Source organism: Cryptomeria japonica, chromosome 7 (genome assembly GCF_030272615.1).
Source record: "Cryptomeria japonica chromosome 7, Sugi_1.0, whole genome shotgun sequence".
Classification (NCBI taxonomy): Eukaryota; Viridiplantae; Streptophyta; class Pinopsida; order Cupressales; family Cupressaceae; genus Cryptomeria; species Cryptomeria japonica.
Window position 1 is genome coordinate 654,748,201 of NC_081411.1, and position 27,661 is coordinate 654,775,861.

Below are 27,661 nucleotides of genomic sequence, written 5' to 3' on the forward strand. Positions count from 1 at the left end.
CAGGCTGCCAAGAGAAGCATCTGTTGAGACATGGACCAGCTAGGACTCGAACCAAGGACCTTCCATACACTGCTGGAGTGCTCTACCACTGAGCTACTGGCCCCTCTTGGACTAGTCCATCGTCGGTCCGGGTGTGGCTTATTTCCAACACCAACACCCCCCCTTAAGCCACACCTCTCGTGTGCTTGGGGCTCCTAGCCTGGACCCGGCTCTAATACCATGTTGAGACATGGACCAGCTAGGACTCGAACCTAGGACCTTCCATACGCTGCTGGAGTGCTCTACCACTGCGCTACTGGCCCCTCTTGGACCAGTCCATCGTCGGTCTGGGTGTGGCTTATTTCCAACACCAACAACATCGTGGTCTTCCACCACGATTGATGGGGAGGTTAAATATCCCCCTCCCTGTGCCAATCGGGGATAGGAAAATAATAGTGAAGAAGCACGATAAGAAGAGAGCACGAAAGGAATTTCCCAGTCTGCCAGTGGGATAAGTAAGAACAGTCAGAGCAATAACAGGTATGTATATGCATGATGTTCTGATCTAAGCATTAAAATATATCAGTAATTATATTATATGTATTTAAATCCAAATATGTGCATCAATGAATAAAGAATCAAAGTGGATTATCTTAAACAGATTAATAACAATTAACATAATGTAAATTGAAAAGGCAAATTTTATATATTTATTCAAGCAGCATTAAAAGTACAGTATTGTTAAACATAAATACTTGCACAATCCAAGGATACATAATATCAACGAATTCAGTTTTCATGAATTACTGTAATGCTGTCAATTCATATAATAATTTGGGGAATAATGAATTGATTAATAAAACACTGACAATAAATAATACTAATACAAATTAATACTCAAAAAACGTTGATGGTAATCCAATGTAAGGCACTAATGTACAAATTAATACTCAAAAAACGTTGATGGTAATCCAATATAAGGCACTAATGTAATATGATAATTATGTCTGTTATAACTGATTAGCATAATGGGATAAATTGAATAAATATAACTTCACTGGAATATCACAAATGGTTCATTGTAAATGAGGGACTCTCTCTTAAGTACGTGTGATGCCCCCTTCTAGTTGACATCTATCAGCTGAGTAGATTAGCCTATCACTGACCCTCGTAGGCTGATGAGGTTGGTTAGAGGGTCTCTTGGAGATTGATTCTTCATCTTCAGAGTGAGCATTACAGGACTGGCTTTCATTTGAGGTCTCCAGGACTTCATTTGAGACACTTTCTATTTTTAGCAGTCCTGCTATTTTTAGCCACTGGGTTGGGCAGTGGTAGAGTATGGCTTGGCAGTCTCCTGTTCTGATGGCAGGCAATTTTGATGGATATTTAATTACTTTAATCAAATATTAAATGGCAAACTTTAATGTTTTAATATTTTAAAGTCACTTTAAGTTATAACTTAAGTGAGGGTCTATTTCTCACTGGATGGGGCCACTTTTATATTAAACTGAAAAGAGATTTATTTTTGAAGCTTCAATTGTCAAAAATAAATATTAAAAGTTAAAAACATCATTTAATGCCAAATCGTACTTTTCTTGGGAATAACGCCAAACCCTAAAGGGAAGAGATAAAATAAGTTTTTAGGTCTTCTTTTCATTATGTGAAGATTTGATATTGAGTTTGCTGTGAGGAGACTTTGGCTTGAGGGTTTCAACAGGGGTTTCTTCCTGCAGATGATCTGAAGGTATCGGTATAGGAAAACGGTGGATTTCTGTGCAACAGCATTAGAGGTTGTGAAATATCAGTTGATTTTGCTTTCCGTTGGTTTTATCCAGAAACCAAGATTGGGCAGATTAGAAAGGGCTTTATTAATTTTTATGCAAAGGATTGATTGCAGCCACAAAGTCAGAACAGAGGCAGAAATAAGTGTGTTTACAGCTGGAGTTTTTGTGCATGTACACCCTGCAGATCTGCCGTACCTTTCTTCCTTGAAAGGGTACGATTTTGTTGAAGGAGTCGTCCAAAAATTCTGAAATAAATCCTAAAGGAGACGCCTAGCTGGTAGCTTCAGTTTGAGCTGCTAAACTCACCATTCCGGGTAGTTTGGACTGATAAATAATTTTGCTGTTATTAATTGCTGTTATACAGCAACAAGGATAAATAAGGGGTTTCTTAAATCTGAGGTATTTGACAATAAATCTTCCTGGTCTTGTTTGATTTCTTTATTGAAGGTGTTTATGCAAATTGGATGTAATAAGGGTTTGATAATCCTAATTTTATGAAGTTCAATTAATTTCCAGCCCTTTCCAATGCTGCTTTTTGCATACTATTTGCTCAAAACTAGCCTTGTTGTTAGAAATTGCAAAATACAAAACATAAAATGCAACAGGTTCAACTAAACCCCCGTTGTCTGAGTTGAGAACCCTTGGTAGGTTCTTACAGTACACCACTCCATAGTGGATGCCTAACACCTGCCACATGGAGCCAAGTGGGGTGAAGCATCTGCTCTTGGGCTTAAGAGAGAAGGTGGTTGTGATGAGTGGGAATGATAATAGAACACCTCGCTGGGTACGCCACTCCATGATGGATGCTTAACACCTGCCATATGGAGCCAGGAGGGATATGGTATCTGCTCTTGGGCCTCGGAGGGAGGATTTCTTGGACACCCTATCCAACTAGCCAACCCTAGTGTAATAAGGAATTGGATAATTAAGAAAAGCAACTAACCCATAATCTGATTTTATCTAATAAATTTGACTGTATTTAACAGATATAACAATCTAATTTTAACTAATAAATCTAATACTAATGGTAATTAATACATTAAGACTTACATGACTCAATCTACTTCTTTAGTATGTGTTTCAGTTTTATAAGTATCATTTCATATATTTTCTTTGATTTTTTTGTTGTAGGAAAACAGTATACAGAGGTAGTCCCATAAACTTAATTTACTTATTTTAGATCTAGGTAAATTTGGGTTAATTTAAAAGTATAACTAATTAGGGGATATTACTATGGTATCAGAGCATCATCCTGCCAGCCTAGGGGGTCAATAGTTGATGCAACCAAGTCAAAGAACCTCAAGGGCCCTTGAGAGAGAAAGGAAGAGGATTATGGAGAAAGAATTAAGAACATTTATGGAGAAAAATGAACATACGAATCAAGCCATGCTCCTAGCCTTGCAAGACATAAGCAATGCCATGCATAACTTAAGACCAAACCAAGAAAATAATAGGGATGAAAATTCCAGCCAATCAGATAGTGACAATGGGATCACCCCTGAGACAACCTTGCCTCCTTTCATACCTAGGGAAATATTCTCAAGAGAATATGGAGAGATTAATAACCGAAATGTAGAAGCACTTGCCGTAGAATATGCTAGGCTTGAACCAGAAATCAAAAGGAGCTTCCCCTTCCCAGCTTATTGTGAGGCTAAAATGAAAACTTCCCAAAGGGAAAGGGACCACTGCTCAAACCGGGATATCCAAAACAAGATAGGGAAATTGAGCATTCCACATTTTGATGGGATGGGAAAAACTACAGCTCATGCATGGATCCAAAAATTGGAAACCTATTTAACCCTTAGTCCCATGATAGAAAAAGATGCCATAACATTTGCCGTATTACACTTAGATGGGGTTGCCCATGATTGGTGGCATCATGCGCTGATCACACAAGATCATAAAAACATAAGAACCTACGAGTCCTTCAAGAGGAGACTTATTGAAAGGTTTGATCAAACACACCCACAAAAATATATTAGGGAGCTAGCCAAAATAAGGCAAAGGGGAACCCTTGAAGAGTATATTTCCGAATTTAAAAAACTAGCAGTTATGGTTTCAGGAATATCTGAGGAGAGACTTACCTACCTCTTTGTAGAAGGGTTATCTGATAGCACCCGTGGCTTAGTAAGTGCCTTAGATCCTTCCACGCTCCAATAGGCAATCCTAAAAGCCACCTGCCTAGATATCGCCCAAGCAAAAGGGAAGTCCTACTTAAGTAAGACATCAACAAAGAACAAACACTTCCATGAGAAGGACAAACATAAAAAGCAATACCTTTCCATAAAAGATCGAGAGGAACTACGAAGAAAAGGCCTATGTTTTGACTGCAAAGAAAAGTGGGAACCAGGTCATTTGTGTAAGCAAAAGGAAGGACATGAAAGGGAAAGATGTTTTAAGTGCAAAGAACCATGGGGTCCGGGACATGTTTGTAACCAAAAGGATCTTAGAAAGAAAAACTTATGCTTTAGATTCAAAGAAAAATGGGAACTAGGACATAGGTGTGGGAAAAGAAGTCAAGCTCACAATATTGAGGCCATGCTCCAAGAAACAGGGGAAGAAGTGAATCCATGCAAAAGGACAAGGATGGATGATGAAGAAGAAGGAACTCTAGCTTGCATTTCAAAAGCATCCAAACATTATTCTTTTAGGATTTGGGGAACAATTAAAGGACAAAAGGTAACAACTCTAGTAGACAGTGGAGCAACTCATAATTTTATTGATCAAAACTTAGTTGCAAAATTGGGTCTTGAAACTGAAGATTTCAAGGGATTTAATGTAACATTGGCTGATGAATCCACCACTTCTAGGAGGAAGAAGATTTCACAACTCAACATCACTTTGGGAAGGCATCCAATTAAAGATGAATTTTACATTGTAGATATGGGTGACATAGATGTAATCTTAGGAACTCCATGGATACATTCCTTGGGGTGCTTTATTTTTGACAACCCAAAACTAGAAATATGCTTTGTACATGAAGGAAAGAAGGTTACCCGACATGGAATATCTGATGGATCACCTAGAGTGATTTCATCAAAAAAAATGGAGAAGGCCCTTAGACATGATCAAGTTGAATGGGTAGCTCAGTGTCTGATTTTGGATAGAACCATAGTTAAACTACTTGCCAAAACCAAAAACTCGCCAAGCCTCGAGAAAAAAACTCGGGAACTTAAAATTTTTCTAAAATCTAACTAAAAATGCATTTTTTTTGCAAAATTCAATGAGAAGATGCATGCCATGAGTCAATAAATGAGAACACAAAGGAAACAAGCTGAGTCTAGATATATTTAAACGCAAAATGGGTACAAAATCACATCCTCATGAGGAATGTTGATGACTGGAAGCAAAACAGTAAATAGTTTTTGTAGATCTAAAAGTAAATAAATCAATACAATTACATCTTCCTCTTCCCAACTCTAGTAAAAACTAGGGGGGAGGTAGAACTAGAGGGTCTAGTCCATCCAGTGTGAAACCAAATCCACCCCCTCCTCCTCCGTAACCTACCTCTCCAAATCATTGATGTCATCCTCTGTAAACAATGGAGGCTGCTCCTGTGATGTCCAATCATTGTAAGGATCTATATCATCCAAATCAATTGGACCAGCTGGTGCTTCCTCTACCTTCCTTATGGGCAACTGAAGATTATATTGCACAAAGACAAGGTCATTGAGGCGTTTTTTATCTAACTTGCTCCTCTTCTTCGCGTGGATGGCCTCAAACAAGATCCAATTGCGCTCACAACTGGATGAACTACAAGGTTAACATAAGATTCCGAGGGCAAATTTCTTGAGATTTGGGGTATTTTCACCCCAACTTTGCCACTAAGCATCTGCAAAATAAAATTAGGTTGAGGGTAGCACCCCTCGCGGGGGTCAGAGGGTGAGAAAGAGAGGGGTAGAGAGATAGGTCTAGATCTTGGGGGAGAGAGGAGAGAGTGAGAGGGAGAGTGGTAGAGAGGGGGATAGAGGAAGAGTGATAGGGAGACAGATAGGTCTAAAATTCGGGGCAGATAAAGTGAGTGAGATCGAGAGAGCGAGAGAATGTTGATAGGAGCATACTGATTACTGAAATTTGACTGAGTCTGAAAATTTAAAAGATCTTCTAACACCTAGAATTTGCATTATAACTCCTAGAGATCTGAAACCACTCTCAAACTTACTGCCAATATATACATGAAATATAACTTAAAATATAAGATATATTCTATTGAAGAGAATGAGACTGACTTGACAAAAAACAAAAAGATATTTTTTTGACATGTTTGGGCCTCTTTTTTAATGCAGCCAAGTTTTTAATAGAAACTCGTCGAGTTTCTATGAAAAACTCGCCAAAAACTCAGCGAGTTTTTCCCAAGAACTCGACGTGTTTTTATGGTGATTAAAAGTCGTAAAAACTCGCGTTGAAGAAAAACTCGCGAGCTTTTAACTACTCGTCGAGTTTTCAGCGAGTAGTCCAACTATGGATAGAACAACTCCCAAGGGGAAAGCAACCCACATTGACATACAACCAATCTTAAGGAAACATAAAAAGGTTTTTCAGTGATATTCCACCCAGACTTCCACCCAAAAGGGGCTTTGAGCATTCCATTGAACTAGAAGAGGGAACAAAGCTAGTTGTTACCACTCCTTACCGTCATCCCCGGAAGTATAAGAAAGAAATTGAGAAAACCATAAAATAATTGTTAAGGATGGGGCACATTCAACCCAACTCTAGCCCCTTTGCATCATCAATTGTGCTCTCTAAAAAGGACAACACTATGAGGATGTGTATCGACTGCCAGAGCATTAAACAAAAAAAAATTAAGAATAGATATCCCATTCCTCGAGTAGATGAACTTATTGATGAACTCCACAGGGCAGTCTACTTCTCAAAAATTGATCTAAGATCAGGTTACCACCAGGTTAGGCTAAGAGAGGAGTACATACCAAAACCAACTTTCCAGTGCCACTATGGACATTTTGAGTTTCTTGTCTTACCTTTCGGGTTAACTTATGCCCCAACCACATTCCAATCCTGTATGAATCACATTTTCAAAGGGCAACTGAGAAAATTCTTGTTGGTATTCTTCAATGATAGATTGATCTACAACAGAACATGGGAAGAACACTTGAAGCATGTAGATGAGGTAATAAGCATGCTAGAATAGCATTCCTTATTTGCTAAGCAATCCAAGTGCGAATTTGGCATGGAGGGAATTTTTTACTTAGGCCATAAAATCAGTGCCCAAGGGGTAAAGGTTGATGAGGAGAAAATTGAAGCTATCCGAAGTTGGCCAAAACCCAAAACCCTAACTTAGCTCAAGGGATTCTTGGGACTATGTAGTTATTATAGGAGGTTTGTGAAGGGATTCTCAAAACTGACCTCACCACTCACCGATCTAACCAAAAAGGGAGCTTTCTCTTGGAATGAAAAAGCACAAGCAACTTTCGAAAGATTGAAGGAAGTGACGAGTTCGTGCCTTGTATTGACAATTCCTGATTTTAACTCACCCTTTGAACTTTATTGTGACAATTCAGAAGAAGGCATCGGAGCCATATCGATGCAAAATAGACATCCCATAGCTTTCGAAAGCAGGAAACTCAAAGATACAGAAAAGACATATTCAGTCTATGACAAAGAAATGTTAGCTATAATGCATGCCCTGGGAAAATTTAGGCAATATCTAATTTGTGGGAGGTTCATTGTGAAGATAGATCACAATAGCCTTAGATTTTTCTAGTGTTCCACGGGCGTTGGGGATGGGGGGATGCGGGGACGCGTTTCCGAGACGGGGGGACCAAGGGCCTAAATTTGGGGATGGCGGGGGGACAGCGGCAGGGGGGTGGCGGGGTGGTGGTGCTCATATAGTTATACATATACATATAGTACTTGAAAAACTAGTTTTGAAAAGATGTATAACAGTTAAACAGTATAAGAATTAGATTTCAAATGAAACTATAGGAAATACCAAGATTACTTAGATTAGTAATACTAATTGCTAAATGCTAAATAAAATTTGACAAATGAAATTGTCAAATTGGAGATTTCTCATTTCTATCATATGATTATCGAAAAAGGAAAACGAAAATACGAATATCTGATGCCATTGCAAAGTCTATAATAATAAAGATGATTACATGATTCATCATTACAATGAGTAGCCAAATACAAATACGTGTAGCAATAGCATTACAAAAGAGACTAGAGTCAAAGACAAAACGACAACTCAAAATGTAGCTAATGGAGGCCTCTAATCATCTGTGAACTCCTCACTGGAACTGTTGGACTCCTGAGATCAAGGTCCCTCAAGCTCACACCAACTAGCCTTGCATCTGAAGTGGTAGGATCATCCTCATCAATCTGTGAAGGCTCCTCTGGCTCTACATCCCATCGTGCCACTGGACTCTCCTTGTACACAAGTGTCTTGCGGTCCATGAGACGCAAAGCACTATGTACAACCACAAGCTTCTCTGCTCTCTTAGAGGTAAGTCTGTTCCTCTTAAGAGAGTGGATGAAGCTATATGTAGACCAGTTCCTCTCAGCAGCTAAAGAACTGGAAACCTGGGATAGCAGACGGATGGCTAGAGTGGTGGTCAAAGATTTCGGGCCATGACAATTCCACCACAAAAGTGGGTCCTCCTGTGCCGTAGTGTCTATATCCATCTTTGCCGCATCTGAATAACCTCTAAGAGTGGCAAATCTTCCCCACTCAGTGCGCATTGTGCCGACATCTTTGGAATCAAACATCTTCTCTATGCACCTAAAGAAACCCGCCTTCACCTCATCATCCTGAATTGGTGTCAGTCTACCCGGTCTAGCCTTGTACCACTTAGGATTCAAGGCAAAGGCAGCCATATGCAAAGGAGTGTTCAACTTGTCCCATCTACGCTGAATGATAGGCCGGATTTGCTCATTGTAGAATGCTAAAGAGGGGTCCTTCACTCGCACAGCAACCCTCATCTGGTCAAGCATAGAGTCAATGCACTCATACACCTCTCCAAGGTTAGGTGCCTCCCCATCCCCATATCTGATCACCTGGATTACTGGAGAAATGATGGAGACAATGTATTTTGCATCAGTCCAATACACATCACTCTTCACTATCTCCTTCACCCTTCTCCCCTACTCTGTCTTGGCCTCAACCCACCTATTCCACTCATTAGTCATAACCATGTGTTGCAATGCCTCTTGCAACTCAATCATTCTCTCCAAGAGAATGAAATAGGATGCATATCTAGTCTCAATTGGTTTCAAGAACTCCTTCGCGAAGGTCCTGAAGAGTGCATGTGAAGTGTGGTGGTTGCAGATAAACATCTGCACATCTCTCGCATCGGTGACCACTCCTCTAATCCAGTCTATCTTTCCCATGTCCTTGAGTGCATTGTTCATGGCACACACACAACATGGGTCCACCAAATGTGTCTATAGGCTGCCTCAATGAGTCTCCCTGCTGCTCTACACACATGGGCTGCATCTGTCACTACTTGGACCACATTTTGTGGCCCAACCTCCTCAATAGCCTCCCTAAGGACTTGAAACTGGAAATCAGCATCTTTACGATGCCCTGTACAATCAATTGCTCTAAGGAAGTATGGGCCCTTTGCACATGTGACCATGACGTTGATGAGTGGATGATGGCTAATGTCCGCCCACCCATCCATAACTATACTGCACCCCGATGCCACCCAACATGCCTTCATCTTCTCCATCAAAATATTGATCTTGGAATAGCATTTATCCAAGATTGAGGTCCTCATTTTTGTCTCCCCTGGTGGCACATAAGACGGTCCTCCCTTGGCCACCATAGCCATCATCTCCCTATAATAAGGAGACCGTGTAACATGAAATGGAATGCCATTGGCAAAGAAGAACTTGCCAATGGATTCATCTATCTCATCTCTTAGCTGCACATTAAACATATCAGCAATGGGGTTGCTCTGTGGTGTCTGCAACCTACATTTCCCAGCCCTGGCAGCAGTAGAAGTGGAAGTGGATGGAGATCCAAACACCATTCCTCCTGTTTGCGAAGCATGATAAGTATGTGGCACATTCTGGTTGCCCTGAAGTGCTGCCCTAGCAAACAAAGTAATAGGCATTGAAATATTTGTGTCATCTGGAACCCCCCAAAGCCTGTTAAACTCAATTTTGTACTGTATATTTTTAGCTTCCTCCAAAAACTTACAATGTTTCACGCCTTTTCCTCTCCAAAACAGAAAGTGTGCATTCACCCTACTAATGCTACCGAACCATTCTGTGTCACAAATGTTGCACTTCCACTTCTTTGTTCCCCCACTTGAATGTGATGTGCATTGTACTAATATTCGTGAAGCAAACTGTTTTAGAGGAGACTTAGGATCAAAATGACCCCTAGCATATGGTGCCAACAACTCTGAAGGGCAACCTGTACTAGCTGGTGCACTCGCCATAGAACTAGATTGGGCTCCAGGATCAGCCTCATGGTCACCCCCCTCATTTTCAAGTTCATATTCTGAATCATTCTCACTATGAGAATGGATTTCCATGTCATTTCACTCGTGCCTTGGGAGCTCATTGTGAAATTGACATTGCATTTCACAAAATAAAAATAAAAATAAAATCAGCCTAGTTTAACAATATATTTTTATTATTTTTAGATTTTTTTCCTATTCATCTCAAAATGAGATTTCATGTTGAATCTTGAGGGCCAAATGATGAATGATTTTGCCCTCAAGATTCAACATCAAATCTCATTTTGAGATGAATAGGGAAAAAAAATCCAAAAATGACATAGAACAATGAAAATCAGAAAAAAAACAAGAAAAAGTTGAAAAACCCTACCTTGTCTTGAAAAATCTCTCCAAAATGTAGAAGAATCTTCTTCTTCCTCTTCTTCTTGCTTCTTCTAGCTCCTATCACGCTTGCAATCACTTTTCTCACCCCTTCAATCAGTCTTCTTCAAGTTTTCCCTCCTCTTCAGCTTGCTGGAAAAAAAATCAGTTTTCCAAGATGAGAGTGAAATCTGAAAAAAACATGCTTTTGTGTTGTTTTGGGGGGTAGGGTGGGGCCCACGTCCAATTAGGGTTACCCCTTAACCCCCCAGAAAGTCACATGTTTTTAAAAAAATGTTTTTTTTTGTTTGCCTTGACAAATGGCTAGAAGGATATTTGAGAAATTATGTCACATGGCAGTAGAACGGTTGGGTTAAATGGTTGCACTTGGGAGAGTATTGCTATAATACTACCCATCATATGTCTATAGGGATGAGCCTCTTCTGGGCATTATATGGATATGAGGCCACATCCTTTGGAGATTTGGTTCGGATAGAGAGTCATGCCTCGAGAGCCAAGGATTTCATACAGCAGAATGTGGACATCATGAACTCACTCAAGGACAACCTTCATCAAGCCCAGAATCAGCAGAAGGTATACGCTTACAGGAAGAGGGCTGAATGCTCATTTGAGATTGCAGATATGGTTTTTTTGAGATTACAGCCATTTAAGCAATCATCCATCAAGATTAGTGGGGCTGAAAAACTTAAAACCTGATTTTATGGGCCATACAAGGTATTGAGGAAAATAGGAGAAGTGGCTTATGAATTGGATATCCCTCCCAATAGCAGAATTCACAATATATTTCATGTATCCCGCCTCAAAAGGGTGTTGGGGCAGCACACCATCCCTGTTAGCCGCATTATTGTACACAGGAATAGGACTAGTTAATTATGTGTAAATGTTTTGGTTAGTTGGCAACCGAGGGGTGGTAGTTGTGGTGCGACGGTTGGCACTCGCACCCCCTCGCTATCTTTATATACTTCAGAATGTAACTTGCAACAAACGAATTATGAATGGAATAACATATCTTATACTTGTCTGATATCGATGGCGTTCTTATTCTGCATTACGTACTTTATGCTTTAAGTTATTCACCCAAGAGGGCAAACATTTGGTGCCGTTGCCTAGACGTACTCGGGAATGGAAGATGCGGATGGCGTATGGACATGATGGGCCTACCCGTTGGTGAAATAAACCCAGAGGTTGATGACGCGTGAACGGAACTTTACACAGGAGAAGACACGGCAACGAGAGAATTTTCAATTTTGCTCCAGGTAGCCATCCAGACCTACGTCCTACGAGAGGCAGCGGAGGCGGAAATCCCACAAAGTGCCGTGTGGACAGTGCTGGAGGTTAGCTCGGCCGTAAACTGGTTGATGAACCACCTCCCCCGGTTGCTTGCACAGGCATCGCTGGCACAACAGGCTCGCCTGGAGGAGATTGCCCAAGAAGAGCGACGCCGACAAATCCTTCAACACTACGAAGAAAATAACTGACGGGAAACGGAACGAGATGGTGCCAGGCCAGGAGGGAATTGAAGCTTGAACTTTTTATATTCAAATAAAAGTGTCATTGACACGAGTTATATTGGAGGAAATGAATTAATAAAGACGTGTTTTGATTTATGTATTGTGAGTTATGGAAATGTGCGACAATTAATGCCCAACCTATTGAATAAAGATAGAAATAAAAAAGCAGAAACGGACGAGTGGGAGGCCGCGCAGAGGGCCTTGATTCTCGAGCAGCAAGTAGAACATAGACGGAGGCTGAGGCAACTTGCCGAAGGACGACCTGCCGAAGGGTGGCCCGAGGTGAACCAAGGAGGTTGTCACGGAGGGTGCAGAAGCCGACAAAAATTTCTACGCGTCGCCAGAGCATCGTAGGACGCGGAGCCACGAAGAGTTTCTGGAAGAAACAAGGTTATGGCGAAATCTAGTCGAGGAGACTCGGGATCAGTTTAGAAACTTATCCCTTACACCACGGAGTGAAGATCACCAATAGGAACCAGGAGTGGGCGCGGGTGAGAGCGAAGGGGAGGGTAATCGTACGGGTGTAGGTAACATCGTACCTCCAGTCGCCCATGCAGGACACACCACCGGCACCACCGAAGGAAGCAGCGCAGGGCCACAGAAACAGGCACAACCACCCCCAGGAAGACGACCCGGGATGGTGAGTAAACAAAAATTGCCAAAGTTCACAGGGGACGGCAAGGAAGACCCCTTACGGAACTGCTGCACATGTGAAACTATTTGGTCCGCCAACGGAGTGACAAACCAGGATGATTGGGTACAGCAGTTCCCAGCCACGTTATGTGGAGTTGCCATAGATTGGTACTCCGATGTGGACAAGCAAAAAGTGGCCACGTGGGCCAATCTACAGAAGGAATTCACGGAGGAGTTTCGGTTGCTCCGTGATGACAATGAAATTGTAACGGAGATATACAATACCAAACAAGGTACCAAGGAGATAGTACGGGCATATAGCAGGAGGTTGAAGGAATTGCTCGGTAAAATGGAAAGCCAACCAGCAGAGGGATTGAAGAAACGATGGTTCGTTGAAGGATTGAAATCCTCCCTACGAAAAAAGATGAAAATTGTACCCTGGACGTCATATGACGACGCCTATAATAGGGCGATGGACCTAGAGAGCGAATACAAAACATCAAAGAAGAAGAAAAGTAATAAATCTTCATCTGACGATGATGAAGACTTTGACGGGGAAAGCAGCAGCAGTGGCGAATCGAGTAAAAAGATGCACGCTCTCCAAAAGGACATGGAATGAATGCTGAAAGAATTCAAAGCCATGAAGGGGAGTACAAGTAAGACTGAAGGAAACGACATGTGGTGTACCGACTGTAGGAGTGACGGACACACCAAGGGGTCCCGCCCCAAGAAGGCTTTCTGCGACATTTGTCAGATTGCGGGACATTTGACAAAGGAATGTCCCTACAATATGAAAACCAGGAGCCAACAAGTTCTCTTCACGCAAGAGCAGCCGACTGTGGGAACTTCACAAACCGCCAACAATAGTGCATCATTTGGCGGATACCGGAACAACTGGCGAGGGGGGAAGACCAATAATAATAATAGGAGCCAGATCCAATATGATGCAAAGGGACGGCCAATGATCCAGTGCCGAGCTTGCAATCAATGGGGCCACTTTGCCAAGGAATGCACCTCAAAAGAAACTCCACAAAAACTATGCAAATGGTGTGGGCCTGGAGACCACAATGATGGAACTTGCCCAAAGTCTGGAGTGAACCTGCTCAACATTGACAAGACGGAGGAACGGGTATTGGCAATCACACGGTCACAGGTAAAGAAGGCCACATACCTGGACCCCCGCACAGAGAAGCAGCGGGCGCTGGAGGCAAAGGCTGAAGTAGCGAAGGAAATGTTGGCACAAGGGAACACCCAAGAAGCGGCAAGTACTTTCCGCTCTGAGGTCGAGGAAAATATCTTGAAGCAAATGCTGCAGATTGAAGTACCTGTGAAGATGAAGGACCTCCTGGAAAGGATGCCGCAATTATGTACGACACTCCTACGTACGGTGCAAGTAACTCCGCACAGTCAGGCGACCCGGAATACGGATGTTTCCGGCGGAACACCTACAAACCCATTGGTTCTGACACTATATAGTGGCTGGCACCCAGCGGTGGTAGAAATGGGAATACTAGGCACCATTCTGATTGACACTATTGTCGACGGCGGGTCCGGAGTGAATGTGCTTCCGGAAGAAACCTGGAAGCAGCTTGGCAAGCCGACACTATGGCCGTCAACCTTCAACTTACTGGGAGCGGATCAACATGGTATCAAACCCCTTGGAACGCTCATGGCACAACAAGTGACCATCGGGACACAACCATTTGTCCTCGACTTCGTGGTGATTCCGCTCGCCAAGAAAGGATACGACGCCCTTCTGGGCAGAGGGTGGTTGGTGGCAGCCAGAGTGAATCACAACTGGAAGCGTAACATGTTGTCAATGGAGAAAACCGGGCAAAAATTTATTATCGACTTGAAAACACAACTTGTGAGTGAAGAACTCGCATCAGAATCGGAATCAGACGGCGAGGGCGGAGTTGACGGAGGAAAGTACGGAAGGGAACCGAACAAGGAAGGCGTCCAGGGAATCCAAGGATGTTTCGAGGACGAGACCGATTCCCTGAATAGGCTCTTCCACTGGCAAATGGAGGACTACGAGCTGCTGTATGGGTGCAACATGTTGCAGGTTGACGAGGAGCCGAACGAGAACGAATTTCTGCCAGCGTACGGGGAATACACCAAAGGGGATACCCCTGTCAACGAAGTACCAATGCATAGGTTTGACATGATGAAACCAATCCGGTACGAAGAGTCCGTAAAACCTACAAACCTTGGCACGGAAGTAGAGCCAAGGAACATCCTGGTTGGCGATGACTGGAACCCAGTGCTGAAAGCCACTGCGTTTAAAATATTCATGGAATATAATGATGTATTCGCTTGGACGTATAAAGACCTCAAAGGGGTGTCGCCAGAACTGTGCGTACACCAAATTTCACTCGTACCTGGGGCTGTACCTGTACGGAAGAGGCCGTACAGAATGAATAAAAACTATGCGGCGAGAGTGAATGATGAAATTGAACGTATCCTCGAAGCTGAGATTATTTTTAAAGTGCAGACCAGCGAGTGGGTGTCGCCCATAGTGATATCCCTTAAAAAGGAGGCAAACCAGATCCGAATCTGCGTGGATTTAAGATGCCTTAACGCGGTCACCATAAAAGACCCGTTTCCAATACCATTTACAGATAGCATCTTGGAGGAAGTGGCCGGTCATGAAATTTATTCATTTATGGATGGATTTTCTGGGTATAACCAGATATCCATTGCCGAAGAGGACAAATTAAAAACCACCTTCATAGTGGAGGATGGCGTGTACGCGTATAATCGAATGCCGTTCGGATTATGCAACGTGCCAGCGACATTTCAACGGATTATCCTTCACATATTTGAAAAGATGTCAGTAGGGAACTTCAGGGCGTTCCTTGACGACTGGTCCATCTACAGTAACCAAGATACACATCTGGCTGCACTTGGCGAATGCATGGAGAGATGTAGGCGAGCTCGCCTAGCACTCAATCCCAAAAAATGCAGATTTATGGTGCCTCAAGGGAAGCTGTTAGGACACATAGTGTGTAAGGCTGGACTCAAGACTGACCCAGACAAGATTCGGGTGATAGTGGAAATGGAGGCAAAGACAGATGTCACGGGAGTCAAATCCTTCCTAGGACACATAGGGTATTATAGGCGATTTATCAAAATTTTTGCTCGAGTATCCTGCCCTCTGGACAAGCTGACAAGGAAAGGTGAACGGTACACATGGGGGACAGCTCAAGAAGAGGCCTTTCAAGAACTGAAGTCACAGTTGGTGGGTGCGCCAATCCTAACATATCCTGACTGGGACAGAGTTCCACATACACATTGACGCATCCAATTTTGCCATAGGGGCCACACTGGCGCAGGTTGGTGATCACGGGCTAGATCACCCAGTCTACTTTGCAAGCAGACTCCTGTCGAAGGCAGAGAAAAATTATAGCACCATAGAAAGGGAAGCCTTCTGGATGGTGTACTCCGTCCAGAAATTTCAACATTACTTGCCAGCCACCCCGTTCACATTTTATGTGGACCACCAGGCGTTAATGTAGCTAGTAAACAAGCCAATTATCCAAGGACGAATCAGATGATGGCTGCTATTGCTGCAGGAATTTACATTCAACATTATCGTAAGACTTGGGAAGATCCATGTGATAGCTGACCAGCTATCGAGAATCTAGTCAGGAGAACTAGCCGAAGGAGTGAATGAAGATTTTCCAGACACTCACTTATTTCGCATCGCAGTCCTCCCCGCCTGGTACACAAGCGTGGGGGAATACTTGTCGACATCACGGTTTCCGAGGGAGATGCCACCAGGAGAAAGAAGGAAACTGGTACTGAGGAGCAGAACATTCCAACTCATTAATAGCCCCTTGTACAAAATGGGACCTGACCAGATCCTACGACGATGCATCCTAGAAGAGGAAATTCAGGGCGTCCTAAGGGAAGCACATGAAGGGCCCACAGGTGGACACATGGGGCCCAACACCACAACGAAGAAAGTCCTGTTGGTAGTACTGTGGTGGCCGACACTACACAATGACGCCAGAGAGTGGGTGACGAGCTGTGACACATGCCAACGGGTCGGATGACCATTGAAGAGGGATTTTATGCCCGTCAACCCATCGAATGCCCAGGAACTGTATGAGAGATGGGTATTCGATTTCATCGGACCATTAAAACCAAGTAGAGCCCGACGGTGCAGATACATTGTAGTGGCAACAAAATACTTGACCAAGTGGGTTGAGGCACGGGTCTTGCCAGACAACTCGGCGGTGAATACAGCAAAATTCATCTATGAACACATCATTACGCGGTATGGGATTCCAATCCAACTGACGAATGACAGAGGAGGACATTTTGTAAATCATATAATCTGATTGCTAACAACGGAGTTCAAAATCTTCCACTCCTTATCAAGCCCCTACTATTCGCGGGCGAATGGGCAGGCGGAGGCGACCAATAAAATAATTGTGTCGATGATTTATAAGTCTTGCAGAGTGGAGAAGGATGACTGGGAGGAGCGCCTACCGTTGAACAACTTACAGGGTAACTACTGGATAGACTCCCTTCCAGCTAATGTATGGACAAGAAGCCATGGTGCCAGTTGAATTCATGGTGCTGAGTCTCCGAATCGCCATTGATAATCGACTTGGCAACATGGAAAGCCTGAGAGAGAGACTGTACACTTTGAACAAATTGGATGAACGAAGGATGATGGCTCAGTGGGCGACAGAGACAGCCCAACAAAGATGGAAGGTTTGGCACTACAAGTGTCTTCGGCAAATGAAGTTTACTCCTGGGCAGTTGGTGTTGAAATTCAATGGAAGGAACGAAATCAAACCTAGGAAATTCAAAGTGCGATGGCTAGGGCCCTTCAAGGTACGCAAGGTCAATACCAACGGGGCGATTAAGTTGGGACCACCGGGTGATGGACCACCGACGGTGGATACCACCGTGCGGTGGACCATCGACGGTGGACACTGCCGTGGGTTAAAAACCCCGCACAGCCCGCACAAATACGCAGACAGCCTGCGCAAGTCCGCACAAGTCCGCAACAGCCGCACAAGAGGAAAAACCAGGCCCACACACACAGCCCGACCCAGCACCGCATAAGGGAGCACCGTACAGTAACACCATACGCGCAATCCGGGGAAGGTTATTTGAAAAGCGGCAGACGGGTTTTGGTTTTTTTTTAAAGGTTATAAAAGTAGAATTGAAGAAGTAATCTGGGACTAATGGACATAAACAGCAACAAGGCAGATTGGCGAAAACGGTTGTAGCTGTTAGAAGACAAGTTGCAAGGAGGGCAAAAAGAAACCAGTGCAGACATAGGCAAATGGATTTTGCCATTTGGGGTGCGTATTGTAGGTAGCCTCGGTATGAGCACCGGTCAAAAAAGCAAGAAGCATCATCCCAAACCCTTGGCGACAAAGGACAAAGATGAAATAACGGCAGATAATATTATGTTCGAAGGTCTGAATGGAATAGACTGTCGGAACTGGTGGGCGAAGACACCTCAGGATGATCTGATAAAGAAAAGCCTTCGCCAGGCACAGGTACACTGGGCCGTCCAGATGCCAGTTTTTTCTATAAAGGACTTTGAGGTGGTTTTGCGTGCCATGATTAGTAGCTATGATAGACATCGCCACCAGTCGGTATTTGATTATCAACACCAGAGGATAACAATGTCATTCACGGAAGGCGAGTTCACTAGGGTATTTGGCATACCAGGGGTGAAAGGGAAAAAAATAGACAGTTCACAGAAAACATCTCTAGAAAATCGTGCCACACTGTTGTAGTTGATGTTGCGCGATAACCTTACCCAAGGAGAAAAAGATAGCCTCAAGAGTGTAGGCAAGAGTCGGTGGGTGAAGAAACAATTTTTCGCCAAGGGAGTATGGCGATGCCTATTGTCGGTGGTGAAGAGTCGCCTCACAAGTGCCAGCCGCGCGTTGGACATAGCCATTGCACAAATAGTGTTGATGAACGGGCTGCACAATGGAGTGGTATACGATTGGGCGTCACTATTGGCGGATAGGATGGATGAGTTCATGACGCTGCAATACAAAAAGTTCTACATGCCGCATCATGCCATTAGATTATTCCTCGACGCAGTTCGCACGCAGATCACCCCGGGCTCACAGCCATTGGAGCTGCAGGGGCGTGTTGCACCAGACCAACCGCCCATATTATATTGGTCACACTTGGATGTCTTGGCACAAGGCACGGAGGCACGTTTGGGCACAAAAAGAAAGAAGGCCGCCATGTCCGATACGGAGTCCGACACAGAAGAGTCCGAGGCTGAGGATGCAGAAAGTGGCAGGGAGGAATCCGCGGACACCTCCCAGGTAAGCGGAGGGAGCTTCCGATTGGCAGGGAGAAGAGGCGACCAGTTGCTTGAAGAGGGGGTAGTGGAGTCGACAGGTACAGTAGGGTCTACTTTAGCATCATAGGTGCAGGTCCACTTTACACTAGCACGCTTACCGGAGACTTGTCAGTTGGCGGTGCTGCGGTCCTTCGGGACAGTCAGTGTAGTCACCACGATACTAGTTCCTAGCTTCGGGCAGCCTCGGGTGACGATAGCCATGACACCACCACAGGTGGAGACCTTGGCGAGTGCAGAGGCTTCCATGGTGCACGATGTGCCGGATGTGACAGTACAGGATGTGCCAGGGTTGCTCGGATCATCTGAAGCAACAAAAAGCCTAAAATCTAGGGATTCAGCTTTTTTAGGTCAAAACTTGGAATTTTCGAGTTCCGGTCGAGGTTGGTCAGTAGTACAAGTGTAAACCCTAGATTTGCATCCCGGAAAAAGCAAAAAGCCTAAAATCTAGGGATTTAGCTTTTTTAGGTCAAAACTTGGAATTTCCGAGTTCCGGTCGAAGTAGGTCAGTGGTGCAAGTGTAAACCCTAGGTTTGCATCCCGAAAAAGCAAAAAGCCTAAAATCTAGGGATTTAGCCTTTTAGGTCAAAACTTGGAATTTTCAAGTTCCGGTCGAAGTAGGTCAATGGTGCAAGTGTAAACCCTAGGTTTGCATCCCGAAAAAGCAAAAAGCCTAAAATCTAGGGATTTAGCCTTTTAGGTCAAAACTTGGAATTTACGAGTTCCGGTCGAAGCAGGTCAATGGTGCAAGTCTAAACCCTAGGTTTGCATCCCGAAAAAGCAAAAAGCAGACATCCCTAAAAAATAGGGAAAACTTTCTAAAAATAGCCATACTGGGGATTGGGCTAAAAATGCCAAAAACGAAACTTCCTAAAAAATAGGAAAAAGCAAAAAAGCAAATTTTCTAAAAATAGAAAGTTGTCCAAATTTGTCCAAATCAATTGCGATCTTCGTCCTTTGGCCTCTCTTAAGCACTCTGGTGGTGTTCACATTTCGGAATCTCATAACTTGCAAAAACTAACTTTCAATCGTCAGGGCCTGGAATGCTCTGAACTGGACAAGGCTTGGTGAAACTGCAGCAAAAGGTCGCAGGACGCTAACAAAACCCTAGAAAGCAGGAAAATCAGAGGGTCCCTAGTAGCAATGGGGTGATGTGTGAAAAAGGTCACAACATTAAGCAGCATTAAAAGTACAGTATTGTTAAACATAAATACTTGCACAATCCAAGGATACATAATACCAATGAATTCAGTTTGCATAAATTACTGTAATGCTGTCAATTCATATAATAATATGGGGAATATTGAATAATGAATTGATTAATAAAACAGTAACAATAAATAATACTGATACAAATTAATACTCAGAAAACGTTGATGGTAATCCAATATAAGGCACTAATGTAATATGATAATTATGTCTGTTATAATTGATTAGCATAATGAGATAAATTGAATAAATATTACCTCACTGGAATATCACAAATGGTTCATTGTAAATGAGGGACTCTCTCTTAAATACGCCACTCCATAGTGGATGCCTAACACCTGCCACATGGAGCCAAGAGGGGTGAAGCATCTACTCTTGGGCTTAAGAGAGAATGTGGTTGTGATGAGGGGGAACGGCGATAGAGAACCTCGCTGGGTACGCCACTCCATGATGGATGCTTAACACCTGCCATATGGAGCCAGGAGGGATATGGTATCTGCTCTTGGGCCTAGGAGGGAGGATTTCTTAGACACCCTATCCAACTAGCCAACCCTAGTGTAATAAGGAATTGGATAATTAAGAAAAGCAACTAACCCATAATCTGATTTTATCTAACAAATCTGACTGTATCTAACAGATATAACAATCTGATTTTATCTAATAAATCTAATACTAATGGTAATTAATACAATAAGACTTACATCACTCAATTTACTCCTTTAGTATGTGTTTCAGTTTTATAAGTATCATTTCATATATGTTCTCTGATTGTTTTTTTGCTCTAGTTGCATTTATGGCTTGGGTAAATTTGGGTTAATTTAAAGGTACAACTAATTAGGGATATTACATTCAAATATGTTTAATTATGTTGTTTGTCTTTATTATTCCTTTATGTAATTGCATCCATTTGTTTTTGTTTTGGGTTGGCCTTGTATCAAAGTTTCTCTACCACCTCTTAGGTAGGCTTTGTTATCTGGAAAAGAATTGTTTAAAGTGAGGTCACATTGAGATTTTTGATAGATCTAGTTGGAGTCATTAATATAACCTAAGTGCTTGTTCTACTCACTATGGAATTATATTGGAAAGATGGGTGCAGATGCTTGTAATATGGTTACAAGGTTCACCTAAAATCATGGCATAGATTGGTTGTAACAGATTGATTTTATTGTCCACCTGGAATTCCCTGTAATTTTTTAGTTATTATAATTCTATTGTTTGCTATATTGATTGAGCTATTTTCTGTCTTAAACTCTAAGTTCCTATTTCTCTCTATATTAGCAAATTTGAAATGCTCATTGTAGAAATATGATTAGATTATGCATTCTGCACAGCTTATTATTTCAATATTTTATAGTTGGGACTTAAACTGTGAATTATTGGTTGGCGCAGGGTTTGAGTTAATTGCAATATGGATGGATAAAGTAGTTGAAAGTTCTGTTGAAATGGCCGAGTTTGAAAATGTTTCTACTTATGAAGCTGACAAGTGGTTTCTGGTTCCTATTACTCTTCCAGACCCGTAAGTATTCTTGTCTGTAAGATAAGGACTACAATTTACTTATTAAGGTTAAATCAAAAAGTAGATATATTTGTTTATTTGATTACTTGTGTATGCCCCATGGAGGATCATACAGCATAGAAGAATCTGTCACGTTAGTAAACACCAATTCTCAATTTTGTTGCATTTATGGCTTGGATAAAATAGAAGGTTGCACCCAGGATTGTAGGTCTGTCTCCTTGATATTGATGCTATTTCAAAAGCTTATGGAACAATATTAGCATAAAAATATGTGTAGTGTAATTTCTGTTTGTAGAATACAGGGAACATACAACATAAAACTTCTCAAGTAATTTGTATGCTTCGCATGATTGTATTTATTTCTTATGTTTGTCTAGTTATCCTTGCATTGATCTGTTCAATGTGTTTTCTTAGCACATGTATACATCTATAAAACATAAGAAAGAAATTTAGCATTGTCAAATGCTATTTTATATAAAAACTAGCATCATCGTGATTTAGCTCTACTCATTCATATACCTGGGATAAAATTGAAGGTTGTATTGAGGATCATACATTTGTGTTCCTTGATATTGATGCGGTATTATTAAAGCTAATGGAACACCATTAGCATAAATGTGTACTATATTTATAGTATACACAATACTGAGAACAGATGCTTATTTATTAATGAGGGAGGAAGTTACTCTGGTTCTAATTTAATAAGCAGGTTTGAAGAAGACAAGAACTTTTGCCTACAATTTATCCTTTGTATAGCCAATTTGCATGTATCATGAAAATCATACCGCAACTGCCTGCTATGCATTGCAATAAATCTTTGTGACAGTATATTCTTCTTGAAATTGCAGTCTCCTTTGCTTCTTTTGAGGTAATTGTGAAGTGGCAGTGAATAATTTGCTGCATAGTTTATGACCCTTACAAGACTGTTCTAATCATGGGAATGTACCATCACCTTACTATTTAAGTTGTTTTCTTCAAACTTGATTGAGTCTTGGAGTTGAGTGGCATTGCGTGTGAAGAGATATTTTCCATGGGTTCAAGGCCAAGGTTTCTTGTAGATACAATTGTAGTAGCGTTATATTTACATGGCAATGAAATAACAAACTAAAGTACATGTGGAATTCAATTACATGGGTGTAATGTCCAACCCCAGGTGGAACACTAGAATCTGCCACTGAGCAACCTGCTTGCTTATTTTATATTAAAAATACTATGTTTCTTATGTTTGGTGGTCTTTCAGAACTAGACGGAGATGCAAAAGGTTAGTTTTTTCTTTGTGTTTTGTAAAGTTTTTTGATGGAACAAGACAAATGTTGCAATACAATCAAATGGAGATAAGCAATGGGTTGGTAACTTGAAATAACAACTTTCAGATTTATTTCAAGACCGAAATATTACAAACTCCTTAGAGGATTACAAATGAGTGTATCAAATGATGCTACAAATCCTTCAAAACATACCCGATAACTTATCCCTTGAAGAACAAGTTGCAGGAAGTTGTAATGATATTTCCAAAGCTGATTTTGGAGTAGACAGACAAGCAATATACTCAGAAATCTACTTTGTTTCTGTTGTTTGTCTTCTTCCAAGCAAGCTCCGTCTCCAAGAGCACTCCAAACCCTAACTAGCAAGCTCTTAGAGAGCCAAGAAGAAAATGATATCCAACATCCCCAAATGGTTTCCAGTTGCCCTTTTAAAAACCTCCAATGCTATGCCCTAATTAGGGTTTTCCAAGTGCCCACTTTATGTTTCATTTTTGAGTTTATTTAATAAACTCACTAAAGTGTTCATATAAACTTTATTTGCTCTTGCTTTTTCCTCTTTCCATGGGGCGTCCACTTAATCATAAACCTAAGTTTGCTTTTTTTCTTTTCTTAAATAACCCCTTAATAGTTCTTTAACTTTGGGTACTATTTAATAGTTAATACTTTAGAAAAAACACTTTTAAATGCTTTTAAGAGGTTTTTCTTATAAAATCCTTTTTCTCTCTCCTCCAAACACGTCACTCTCTCACTAGATTCATGTATGCCTTTGAAGGAGTTATTCTTAGGTTTTATGCAGTTTAAGACTGAGAACTTGGAGATAACAACACCGTCGACTGATTCTACCAATGTTTACTTTAAAGTGCCCTCTGAAGTAGGAGAAAATCACTAGTCCAGTGTCCTCTTCCTGTTCCTATTGGTCTACGAGGACTTATTTAATAGACTGATCCTGATCCGCTGACGCTGGCTAAGAAGGGGACATAACAATAGGTTTGAAATAGGAAAAACATGACAAACTAAAAAATGCTAGACTACTTAAAAAACAAGAAAAAATTGTAATTTTTATATCATGCGAAATAGAGTGTGTAGAAAGAGAAACAAAGCCCAAACTTTAATAATAAAATATAAATAAAGATTCAGCTGTGCTGGTTACTCTCAAATTCTTTATGCTGTAGGGTTTGATAGGTATCCCTCTTGTACCTATATGGGTTTGGTTTGGAGTTGGGATGGCCTGCAGTTCGTCCAAGGTTCACTCGAATCACCTTGGGTTCCTTGTGGGTCTTTTAGTATGCCTCATGCAGCTCATGTTCCTCGTGGGTCCTGTCCACCCACCTTGGGTACCCTGTGGATCCTTTTGTTTGCCTCAAGCATCTTGAGTTCTCAGGGTGGATCTTGGGTGAACCCAGTTGAAGCCAAATGTATGCACAACCACCCAAAAGAAATGCTTCTTTAAACATTTTTAGAAACAACAATGTCCCTCAACACTTAATTTTGCCCTAAAGTGAGGGATCTTAACCTCTTTTGCCTCATTATAAGAACACAAGTGAGTAAAACAACATTTTTACCTCTAAGCTGCCATTGTTGGTTTTTGAAGGTTGCATTTTTTTTTCGAAGGCAAAGGCTACCAGAGAGAGACCTTCACCAATAGAAGAGGAAGAGCTACTTGAGGAAGATTTATCTATCAAAGTTGAGTGAATCTTATAATTTTTTCAAAATATGAAGAATTTTTTCAAGAATTTCCAAATTTTTTTTTTCAATTTTTTTGTTTTAAAAAATATAAACTTTTTTTTATATACTTTTAAACCTTTTAATATTTTATACATAATATAAGGGGTTGTAATACTGATTTTTTTTAAGTTGCAGGGTTGTAAATTTGTGATTTTTTTTATTTGTTATATTATAAAATGGCTTGTAGTACTACTTTAGTTGCCTCAAATGTAGAAATCTTGTTAATATTTGATATGTCACCACTTTGGCAACGGACAATCATGATTGAACAAGTTCTTGGTGCTGGGGATTATTGTTGGTGTTGTAGCCGATGTGAAAATGAGTACAAGAGCTCCTATAGTTGAGCAGAAGCTTACTTGAGTACTATTACAAGATTAGGAATAAAAGTTTTTCAAAGTAACAAATAATGGGATGTATCAATAAACAAAAGGATGCCAACATGGTGAGTGAGCAACGGAAACAATACATCCTCTTTCCAAGAAAGGATCACAGAAACCTCCCAGTGGCTTAATAAAATTGGTTTGCTCACATCCTTTTGTGCCACTATTAATTTCTAGAGAAGATAATACCTCTTTCTTTTCTGTAAATGAAACCCCTTGGAAAAGACCTTAAAAAATGAGGCAAGGGTGGTTGCATATGAGAGCATTTTTTTATCATTGCATTTATGGCAATGGGTTCCTTTCAACCTTGTTAGATTACCATATTGGCGGGATATGGTGACAACAAATGCCAATGCACCTATTGACTAAATTAGTTCTGGGTATGAAATTGTGTGCACCACATTATTGGCCAAGGAGAGCTTCCGTAGAGGCATCATTGAGAGCAATAAAGGATACACGACCCAATACAAGGGTGTCCATCGTTTTTGATGTTTGGAAGGATCACAAAAATAGACCACCAAATAATGTCATTGCAATAATCCCTAAAGGGCAATGTTTTGAAGGTAGTAGATTGTGAGCGAAAAGAGAAGGTTGCAACCTTCATTGCCACTATCCTCATACAATCCATTGAGATGGTGAGACCTAAAAATGTTGTCCAAGTCATAATGGACAATGCCAAAAATTATAGGGCAATTGTTTCAATAGTGGAAATGTTTTGGTCCTTGGATACCATTTGTGATCCACTCAACTTAATATTGCAGATTCAAATGTTAGTGACAAATCCTCCTATGTCACAAGCCGTTTTTAGGTCCTCCAACTTGGAGTTGTTGAAGGTAATTTTATTTTTAGTATATTTTTAGATTATTGAAGTTTTGATATGTAATCTATTTTTAAATTTTTTACAGCATGTAAGGTTGGTGAGAGTCTTTTGCATCACACACAATCATGTTTAGACAACTTTTGAAGGTGTGAGAGGCATTGAATGCCATGGTCATCAACACTCTTTGCAATTTATGGAAAAAAACAAATATAAACCAAAAAGAGTCAAAATATTGATCCTAGATGATGGGTGGTGGGCTCGCATGTAATATGTATTGAGTTTCAAAGAGCTCATCATGAGTATGATTAGGTATGTTGATACAGATTGATCATCTTTGAGCGAATTTATTATGGCATGACCTCCATAATTCAAAATATAAGGACCATAATAGAAGTCAAGGAGCATGACTCTACACGAAAGCATTTTTTTACAAGAGTGCAAAATGTTGACCATTGGAACAAGATGACCATGCTCTTGCATCTTTGAGAATTCACATGGAATATATTTTGAGTTTCAAATAGCTCATCATGAGAATGATTAGGTATGTTGATATGGATTGATCAATGTTTGGGTGAATTTATTTTGGCATGGACTCTGTGGTTGAAAATATAAGGACCATAATAGAAGCCAAGGAGCATGTTTCCACAAAAGAATTTTTTAGAAGAGTGCAAAAGATCTTTGATTACCGTTGGAACAAGATGTCCTCACCCTTGTGTCTTTAAGCATTTTCTTTATTTCCAATATATTATAGCATACATATACTTGCGCAAGATGGTGGCACCATATAAATATGAAGAGGTTGCTACTGTGTACAAGATTGCATTGAAAATAATATCCCTAATGTAGATGTTCAAAGTGTTGTCTTGAGTAAGTTTGGCCACTTTATATTTTCAGGCTCTATTTACTTGCGGCCTCTTGCAATAAAAGTTTTATCTCAAGTGTGCATCTTTTTATTTTTTAATTTCCTCATTTTTCTTTCATTGTGACTATTATAATTTATATTTTATAATTGTAAATATTATATAAAAACTCAACAAGTTTTGTGAGTTTTTTTTCAGCTATGCAGAATTGGAGTACATACTCTTTTATCTACTTTGTTAAGCACAACCTGTTGAGTGAAAAAAAAGTTGAGGATTTGGCCTTTGTGCTCTCCAACTTGCATTTCTTGTCACTCAAGATTACAATGAGGGGGTGATGAGGAATTGGGATCTAACTCTCAAGTGTGTAGACTTGACACTACTGTTGCATGTCATGTCAAAGTTTCTATAGATGAAACAACTTGTACATGTGACATGGCTAGTAGGTTTGCATTGCAACTGATTGTGGTTCAAATGAAATTGAACCAAATGTTGACTTTAATGCTCTTGATGAAGAGCAATATGAAAGTTATTAAATATTGATTGACAAATCATTGAATCATAATTGAGTCTTTTATTTTTTGCAAACTATGAGGTATTTAAATATTTCGTATGTTGGCAAATATGAGATTTATTGTTCTTATAATTTTAATTTTTTTTAATATATATACACACATACACATGAACCTTTAACTATACCTAAGGAAAAAATGCCATATTGGCATACTGAAACCTTATACCCATCCCCATACTAGGATTGGCAACTTAGCAAATTCTCTTTAAGTATCAAATTTTCAGTCTTAAAGTACATATTAGCTTA

At 41.0% G+C, this 27,661-nt stretch overlaps 1 protein-coding gene across 7 annotated transcripts in view; it reads left to right on the top strand.

Moving 5' to 3' along the window:
• The window catches only part of LOC131071205 (uncharacterized), a 199,843-nt gene that overhangs the window by 93,396 nt on the left and 78,786 nt on the right, over positions 1 to 27,661 (top strand). For all 7 annotated transcript variants that reach the window (XM_058006942.2, XM_058006934.2, XM_058006936.2 and 4 more), the window contains one exon: positions 21,668 to 21,794. In XM_058006942.2, coding sequence (XP_057862925.2) covers positions 21,668 to 21,794 — 127 coding nt within the window. The remainder of the gene's footprint in view (positions 1 to 21,667; positions 21,795 to 27,661) is intronic.